At 40.1% G+C, this 9,062-nt stretch overlaps 1 protein-coding gene and 1 long non-coding RNA gene across 3 annotated transcripts; one reads left to right on the top strand and one right to left on the bottom strand.

Annotated features, from left to right (window-relative positions):
• The first annotated feature begins 412 nt into the window (after positions 1-412).
• On the top strand, positions 413-4,155 carry LOC116921993. Its single transcript, XM_045172674.1, has 13 exons — positions 413-864; positions 942-1,034; positions 1,102-1,490; positions 1,547-1,675; positions 1,741-1,987; positions 2,121-2,275; positions 2,377-2,697; positions 2,781-2,933; positions 2,997-3,027; positions 3,099-3,364; positions 3,455-3,613; positions 3,682-3,864; positions 3,927-4,155. Exons 1-13 carry the CDS (start codon positions 492-494, stop codon positions 4,086-4,088), a joined length of 2,661 nt encoding a protein of 886 aa, XP_045028609.1. The 5' UTR covers positions 413-491; the 3' UTR covers positions 4,089-4,155.
• Positions 3,379-9,006, bottom strand: LOC123471425. Of its 2 annotated transcripts, XR_006645864.1 has the most exons (4): positions 8,362-9,006; positions 7,670-8,274; positions 6,337-6,401; positions 3,379-5,773 (listed from the first exon to the last, which is right to left on the bottom strand). It is a non-coding gene; the product is annotated as an uncharacterized LOC123471425 (long non-coding RNA). The 2 variants fall into 2 exon arrangements; XR_006645863.1 differs by lacking the exons at positions 3,379-5,773; positions 6,337-6,401 and adding an exon at positions 6,951-7,274 and having other exon boundaries at positions 8,362-9,002.
• Positions 9,007-9,062: the final 56 nt, after the last annotated feature.

Genomic DNA, 9,062 nt, shown 5'->3' with positions numbered 1-9,062 from the left:
AATTAAATTCCGCTTGTCCCGCACAAATTGGCAATACCTCATCTTTAGTTTGAACTCTTAAACTTTAAAAGTCCATGATCCGTATAGTTAAATTCAAAGCAATGTGCTGCTATGGTTGAAGTTTTGAATTGGATCCTCAGTGGAAGGACGAATGGGTTCCGTTGGGGCACAAAAAAATGGACTCTTTATTGAATACAAAATATTTAAAAGAACGTCCTCTTTGGCCTAGTGGACTTTGAAATAGAAAATGAAATTCAGTTGTATACACAGAATCCTATCTGATATGAAACAAGCCATGAAACCTGAGAGCAACTTACAGTTGCCGCTATCTTTCGCGCCAATTAGTAAGAAAAAAATACGAACTGCAGGACTCTACGATCATCCATTGGCCATAAGGACAGTGGAAAGTCGGATTTGCCTCAGTCAAAATTTGAAACCGTTAGCTACTAACGTAGCGAAGCTTCTTCGGCAAAAAAAAGAACTTCGTGGCCATGAAGTTGCGACTGATTTTCTTCGTCTTTTTTTTCGTTTACAGTAGATCCAATGTGATTGGGCAAGCAACAGTGGACCTTAAGCAAAACGAAGGACCCCTAACAGCAGCTCCGGTTATTCCTGGCACGCCGGAAGGCCAACTATCGTTAGTGGATCGCTTGGAAACAATGGAAAAGGCATTCAGGGCTATAGTGTCAGCTCTTTCGAACCAATCCAACGATTTATTCGCACCAATTAAAGAAATCTTGGTACAAGATCCGTCTGTCAGGTCGTTCCTTTCATCAACATCATTTTTACCAAATGCCACTACCACCCCTGTAAGTGATACCGATAAATATGTGACCATCGAGAGCAGCAAACAAGCAACGAAAGGTAATTTGTTAAAACACATACTGCTGTGCTTTTTGAATGTATTCACATTTGTTGTTTGTGTTTCCTTGGGATTTCAGAAATCCTTCAACAAGGGAAGAATATGGTGGACACGCTTAAAGGAGTAGTCAAGTGTTCATTAGCTCATTTGGTTGATATCAATAACATCGATGGTAAACATTACACAATTCTATGCTCCAGAAAATTTAAGACTACAATAATTGATTTCTTTATTAATAGATTTAAACTCGAGCCTTAACGGATCGTCATTAACCGCTCTATTCACTAGCAAAGAATCAATTGAAATCAATTGGCCCATGCCCTCGGCCGAGTGTTTGAAATTCAGTACAGGTGTATGGATCAGAGTATACCAGTCCGGTGACGAAGACAAATGGCCGGCAGAAACTCTTTTAACTGTACCTCAAAGGTGCATGAAAAAGAGTTCAAAAACTTTGTACTCGATCGTCCTTTCTCCACCGTCTATCTCTGCAACTGGAAAGAAAGATCCTTGCAATTTTCATTTGACCAAAAGTCTGACTCAATGCCGATCTTACGTCGTGCAAGTCATCCCAAATTATCAATCGCTCAGAGGAAAAACCTTACGAACAGAAATCGTAGTTCCACCAAAGGTAACTTTTAGTAGCCTATCGTGTCACAGTGTGTTTATCGAAATGATTGTGGACAGATTAGTGAAGATCCGAGCATGAAATCGTTACTAACTGCCGTGGCGAATGGAGATTTATGGAAATTGAATTGGAAGGATAATTCTGGTTGCGAACCTCAGATGACATCTTTGAACCTGAAAATATTCCAGGTATTTTTATGATGGCGATCGTATACCACACCGACTTCTGAAGATGATTGGATTTTTCAATTAAGGATGGATTTGTCGATAGTCTAAGACACAATGTTAGTACCATCAAGATTCCGCGAAGTTGTTTGAGACAACACGCAAATGACGATAACCTGTTCACAATGGTTTTACCAGCTAATCAACAGACATGCCCGATTGATTGGAAACCATTAGACAAGTGTCGCAAATACAGACTTGAAATGAGTTCCCAGTACACGGACACTTGGAATGGGCCTTCTACTTCATTGGAGATACTTGCAAAAGGAAACGAAGGTTTATGAGGAATTTTCCCAAAATATTTCATTTCAAATTTTAATTTTATTAGGTTGCGTGTGAACATTCAATATTCATTTTATAAAATTTAGTTGTATAAGTACTAACACTCATATTCGTTTGGGAACAATAGTTGCAAACAATTCACTTGATTCAAATGAGATATGGAGATGTCAAAGAAAACATTTCTACTGTGAGTACAATGGCTGTTGGCCGTCCGACCACAGCTATGTATGTGACGGACAAAATCACTGTAGAAATGACCGAGATGAACAATACTGCGATCAGGTAAGGTTATTTTGTTCTCCAGTATTCCGACCCAGAAAGAGATTACCCATATCCATTTCTTTTTTGGGAGTTGGATTTTCACGGTGATTCTTTTTTAATAGGTATGCAAAGATGGATTTAAATGCGGTCGGCAGTGCATACCCAACGAACTCGTTTGCAATGGAAATTTCGATTGTCTCGGTAAACCATTTACTTTATTCTTTCTTGTACCTGCAGGTTACGACAACATGTGTCAGCAATTCACAAATTCATCGGGAAATTTTTCGTCGCTGATTATCCCCAAGCCTGTAAATGAAATTAGATCTGATAGAATGTCCGATATTGTCCGTAAAACGGCCGTTTTGATATCGGTAGAACCCAATCACCAAATTTGGCTCACGTTTGAAAAATGCGTCACTTCCGAAAACAAACACTTTGTTAAAGTAACATCATATGATACATCAGTTCACCTTTTGAAATTGCAGCCACGATCCAGCACCTGATCTATATCAACATTTATCTCCAGATCTATGACGGACCTTACTCCACCAGTCCTCTTCTGTTATCCCGAAGCGGTTCACTAAGTCCATTTTCCGTACGATCATCGTCTAACGAGCTTTATGTAGAATTTCCATCCTATTATGATGTGACATATGGAATCACTGCCGTCTACTCGAGTGTAAGTAGAGTGATTGAAAATTAACTCGATTAAATTCCAACATCCATTTTGTGGAACTTTCAGATAAACGCTACAAGCGAACCATTTATACTAGGTAGATATAAAATTCACTATTATCTGATACGATTCAATACTTCTTGTGCATACTTTTATTTAAATCTGCAGGATGCGGAGGTTATATCAAAGGTGAAGGGGTGATTTCAACGCCAACCTATTCTGCTAATCCCGATATCGCCGACTGCTTTTGGTTCTTGGAAACGAAGAACAGCGAAGATACTATTGTACTAAGCAACTCGGATTTCCTCTCGTATCAGAGAATGAAATTAATTTCTACTACTGCGAGATCCTCTGAGTATGATCATTATGGTCGATGGCAAAATCCTTCACCTGTATCAACAGTACCTCCGCTGGCTGAGTCGCCCTCTCTAATCGCAAGTTTTTTCCCCCTTTTTATTCACGCGTTCTTTTTTTATCCTTTTAAATTTTAAACGTTCTTTATTATCACCATTTTTAATCAACAGATTCATGACGGATGGAGTACTGAAGGTCTTGTGCTTTACGATGGGGAAGCCAAAGATCAACGGAGGGCAGTCGCCTATTCGATCAGCAACAAAATGATGGTTCATTTGACGTCACCTGAAATTAGAGAACAACCTGCATTCTCCTGGACAGTCTCCAGAGTATGACTTTTATTGATCCTGTATTAAATGGTATAAAAATTAAGCTGGAAACGTCTTGACTCATACAGATTTCTACACCGCAATGCAACCATACCTTTGATGGATCTAATGGAATAATCAAAAGTCCCAACTATCCATTAGTTTATTCGCATCTGAGTGATTGCCGCTGGAACATCGATGTGAAATCTGGTTTAAAAATCCGATTGCTTTTTGCTTTCTTTGAAACACAGGACCAAGCAGATTTTCTCTACGTCAGTTAGATTTAGACAATCGTTTAGGACATCAACACATTCAGCGTTTCTTTTATATTTAGGTATACGATGGACCGACTGTGTACTCGAAGCTGCTGTTGGAAAAATCAGGATCTATTACACCATTTGAAATTACCTCGACAAGCAATCAAGTGCTACTCAGGTTCTTAACTGATGCCAACACTGCGTTTCCTGGTTTTCTTGTTGTTTATTCGACAGTTTGAGTCTTTCTTATTCAGTAATTCTACAATTTGTAATTTGGCCTCAATATAAAAAAGTTAGGTAGCGTCACGTGTAGCGTTTGTTCTTGCAACACTATAATGAAACAAAACTCTACACCTAAGAGAAAATTCAACCTGATTGAGTGAGTTCAACCGGAACTGTAAAGAACACTGACGATGGTATTGAGGTCCGAGAAGAAAAGGGACAACCGAAAAAAACTAGAACATGCAGTTTAGAAATCAATTTACGATGCTAGATCTTAAACACGCTCTTAGATGTCTGAGGAACTAAATAAACACTACGTCAGATTTTGATTGTGTCATTTTGCGAACGCTAAACTTGAAAAGGCCCACGATGATAGTCTTGAATCTGAGAAGAAATACAACAACGGTGTCAATTCAGAAGTCGCAAAGGTTCGTAAAGAACTAAACGCCAAACAGACGCAGTTGGGATGAAAGACTATAACAATAGGCCTACCACCAAAGGTATCAACGCAGATGCAACTATGAAAACAAAAGCGAAGAGGATGCGAATCAGCGAAAACCAAGCGAATTTACGGTGATGACGTATTTCGTCAGACAAGCTAAGCCATTTTAACTGGTCAACAAGGTTATTCAACAGACGATGCAATTTCAGTCTCAAAAAGATTTAAAAGAAATATTCAACTAGCTGATTCGCACATCGAATATAAGCCACTAATCAAGTAACGGTAGAATTAAAATACTTATCTTGTGAGAAGAAACAGATCATCAAAAAAATAGGATATGGAGAACTCGCCATCTTCTCGATGGGCCTCCGTTAATAAAATTCTGCATTACTGATTGACGAGTAAACCACAATGAAAAATTACTGAGTTTTCTCTGAGGAGAGTGTCCTTTCACGATGAGATTCCGTGTAGGTCTGGGTGCACATTTATCACCAACAGATCAGCTTGCAGACACATATATCAACTGAGATAAACGCGGAAGGCAACTAAATATTTTCTAAATTTTTTGGTCAAAGGTGACGAGAAGGAAAGGTAAGATTAATGGACGTGACTTTCGTTCTCTTCCTTTTCCGACCGTCTTTCACGTGTCTTGCTGAATACACGTGTCTTTTCTGTTTATACGACAGTTTAAGTCTTTATTAATCAGTAATTCCACAATTCGTAATTTAGCCTCAATATAAAAAAGTTACATAGCGTCACGTGCAGTGTTGTCTTTGCGTTCACTACGTCGAAACAAAATCCTACACCTAAGAGAACGTGGAAATTCATCCGTATTGACTGAGTTCCATCAGAACTGGAAAGAACACTGACGGCTGTATTGAGGTCCGAGACGAAAAGGGAAAGCCGAAAAACCAAGAGAAGATGCAATTAGGCAATTAACATGTTGTGACATATTTCTCCTCCCCATTTTACTGCGCGTTTCAACAAGGAAGAAGTTTGAAAAAAGTATTGAAAAAAGGGTGGAAAATCTTACTCACATACGACCAAAAGAATCTTTCCCAAGCATCTTCGACCTATGGTGTCAGCTACCAAATATCTCATAAACCACACAAGATTCTCAAAACAGGTACACGGGATCTATGTAGCTATTTACTCATCACCCGTTCTCAAATTCTTCACGCTCTTTGGAATAACACAGATGAGCTAACTTATGTGCAGGCTTACCAAAAGGCCAAAACAGACGAGGGTGAAAAATCTGGCCTGGAAAGAAACGTAAAGCGGGAGAAAAAAACTGAACGTGAATGCAGACCAAGTGGTCTTTCTACTGTAGGCAATGCCAAAACGCAGCTCAATGAACTAAGCGCATCGGAAATAAAACAATAATTTACGAGGCTAGAATTCAAACACGATCTGAGATGACTGAGGAAGTAGATAAATTCAAGGCGAAGCTAAAAATGGCAAGATTTTAAAAGGCCAAAGATGATCGTCTTGCAACTGAGAAGAAATACAACAACGATCTCGACAACTCGTGCGTTAAGAACTAGACGCCAAACAGATGCAATTGGAATGAAAGACAATAACGATACCACAAGCTGTGCCAACGCAGACGCAATGGCAAAAACAAAAAACGAAGAGGATGCGAATACGGTGATGACGTATTTAAGCAAACAAAAGCCTATAGTTTTACTGGAACAATGCCAGTCAACAGACAGTGCAATTGGCAGTTCCAATTTCTAAAAGATTTTTAAAGAAATATTCACCTAGCTGTTTTACACATCGAATAAAGGTTTCTAATCAAGTAATGGTAGAATTGAAACACTTACCTTGTGAGAAGAAACTGATCGTCGAACATAAAGGACATGCAGAACTCGTCATATTTTTGATAGACCTGCGTAAATAAATTCTTGAACACTAACTGACGGGTTAAACAACCAGAATAACCATACACACCACAAACCATAACCATAAAAACTAATCGGATTTTCTCTGGGGAGAATGACCTTTCAAGTGGAGATTCCGTGTAGGTCTGGGTGCACATTTATCCCCAACAGAACACCTTGCACACACATATCAACTGAGGCAAATGCGGAAGGCAACGAAACATTTTCTTCATTTTTTGGTCAAAGGTGACGAGAAGGAAAGGTAAGATAAATGGACATGACTTTCGTTCTCTTCCTTTTCCGACCGTCTTTCACGTGTCTTGCCAACGGCGTGACTATAAGGCAGTTCGATATCCATCGAACGATACAGTCTAGACTAGCTAGATGTCGTTTAGGTGACAACAAGGCTTTAATAGATGCAAGTTTAAATGCCGTGACAGAGGATACCCTTTTCATCTCGCGTTTCACCAACGCGGAGTTTCAATAATGTTTGGGGAAAAGGGGCGGAAAAGAAAAAGGCTTACGCTTTACGAAACGTAAGCCTTTTCTCTTTCCCCTACTCGAACTTCGGGTCGCAAACTTATTATCTAATTGACCTTATTCTAAATTGCTCTTGTGTCCTTCGTCCAAAGCATCCGCTGAGACTGGACTTTGCAGGGTGACTTGAACAGTAATCTCAGCCGAATCCTACAGCGTGATTGCGGCTGAATTGATTAGTGTTGACTCAAGCCGGCTTCAGAAAGAGACCTGTCCGTCTCTGCAGGCCCCTTTCGCCGCTGTTCCTTCGCGGACATTCGCCCATCAGACCACTACATGACTTTGCTTGTGGCCATTCACAAAGCCAATAGTCGTATCCCACTACTTGGACACAGAGACTTTGCCTAAGAAACAAGACGACAGAGGAAAGAAGAAAAAACCTAAGAACAAATATTCACCTTTTTTCCTTGCGTCAATTCGGTTGGTTCCGTCCCAGTGTCTGTTGTGCACTTCTTCGTTTTCCTTGAGTTAACAGTGTGACTTGATACTTGAACGGCAATGGAAATCAGTCCCAGCCCACTACCGTTGGTTCAAGCCGGCTTTAGAAAGAGGGTAATCCCATCTTCATTCGTCCGTCCATGCCTCTTTCGCCGCTGTTTTAGCGGACATTCGCCCATAAGACGACCGTGACTAGATCGGCTGACGTCTGGCTACCGTTAGTCACACAGACACGGTCGTATCTCACTGTCCAGACACTGGGATATTCCCAACCCAATTGGAATGGCTAAATTAATCTTACCTTGAATTCCCGTCTCTCTGCAGTGACCAATTTCGACCACTTTCTTCGTCCACTTTGGGACTCTTCAGGTAGAAGCGGCGAGAGACACCCACTTCTACCTAATAGAGGAATTGACGTCATCAAATTCCAATAATGTTCCGCATCTTCGTCTCCAGTGTCTCCCTTATAGGTGGATTTGGTGGGTGGCGACGTCGATAACGATTGGATCGAGTTTACAACATTCACCACCAGGTGCACTTTCACGGACGTCTAATCTCGGTTACCTGGTGTGACTTACGGTTTCTCCCGCTAGAGTGGTTGAACATCTATCGGGACTCGCACATCTTAGCAACTATTATTGTTTAACAATTACTTTTACGTGCCAATGCATAGTGAATTCACCCAGTCAAGCTTTTGCGCCATACTCATCAGAATACATTAACCGAACACCGTCTGTCTAATATTGATAATATTACGATTGTTCACATTCATTCATTGTCCATCACCACCGGTGATGGTTCCATCATTTTTATTTCATAAGGTAAAACTCTGAGTCTCTGCTTTGTAGCTTGATCTCTAATTTCGTCAACGACATCCCTAACCGTGTAAACGACATCAGCAACATCCTAAATATTTACAAATAAAATTATTATAAGGCGCTTTTACCAAGCACAGGTACCGGTCATTTTCTTTCGTCAACTTATAACTCTTACCTGCATTTGCGCATTTCTGATGAACGCTGCTGAATCAGCAACAAGCTTGCTAATCTTTTTATCCTTCATAGCGAGGTAAACTTGGTTGACACTATAATTCAAGTGGCGATGAACGAAACGATATGTTTATGTACTGTACACTGGACCAAATTGAACCAACACTGAGCAGTGAGCAGCTGCACGTGTGCTGTTTTGGTCGTAAATGAAAGTGAGAGAAGACTGCTTAGACTAACCTTCATGTATGACGTCAAAACAGTGATTGTCAACTGTTTTTGGGCGCTGTTTTCAATCAATCTTTTTCGTAACTGACAATTTGATTTTATCCAACGAGTCGATTGCTTAAGCACAACAACTCGACAAATTGTTAGAAAAAAGGTGGTTCCCTAACGCAACTAGCTTAACTTGTACATATTCCCTAATGCACCACCTTCCTTGTGCGGCCTTTATGCACCATAGAGGTTGTGGCCCAGCACCCCTATAGAGGAGACCTCAATCCGCGCATAATACAAAGTTAGATCGATCGTCCGCTCCCAAAACTTTGAAAGTGCCTTGCCTTTAATGCAATAACTTACGAAAAAAACTTAAATATCTACATTAAACGATTGAACAATGTTTTTTCAATAACCTTAATTTAAAAAATAGCCAGCAAGTGTCATTTAAAAAAAAATTCCCGTCGAAAATACAAAAATCAGAGGCCAGGA

Source organism: Daphnia magna, linkage group LG4 (assembly GCF_020631705.1).
Source record: "Daphnia magna isolate NIES linkage group LG4, ASM2063170v1.1, whole genome shotgun sequence".
Lineage (NCBI taxonomy): Eukaryota > Metazoa > Arthropoda > Branchiopoda > Diplostraca > Daphniidae > Daphnia > Daphnia magna.
The sequence above is the reverse complement of the archived record's forward strand: the minus strand, read 5'-3'. Positions and strand labels throughout refer to the sequence as shown.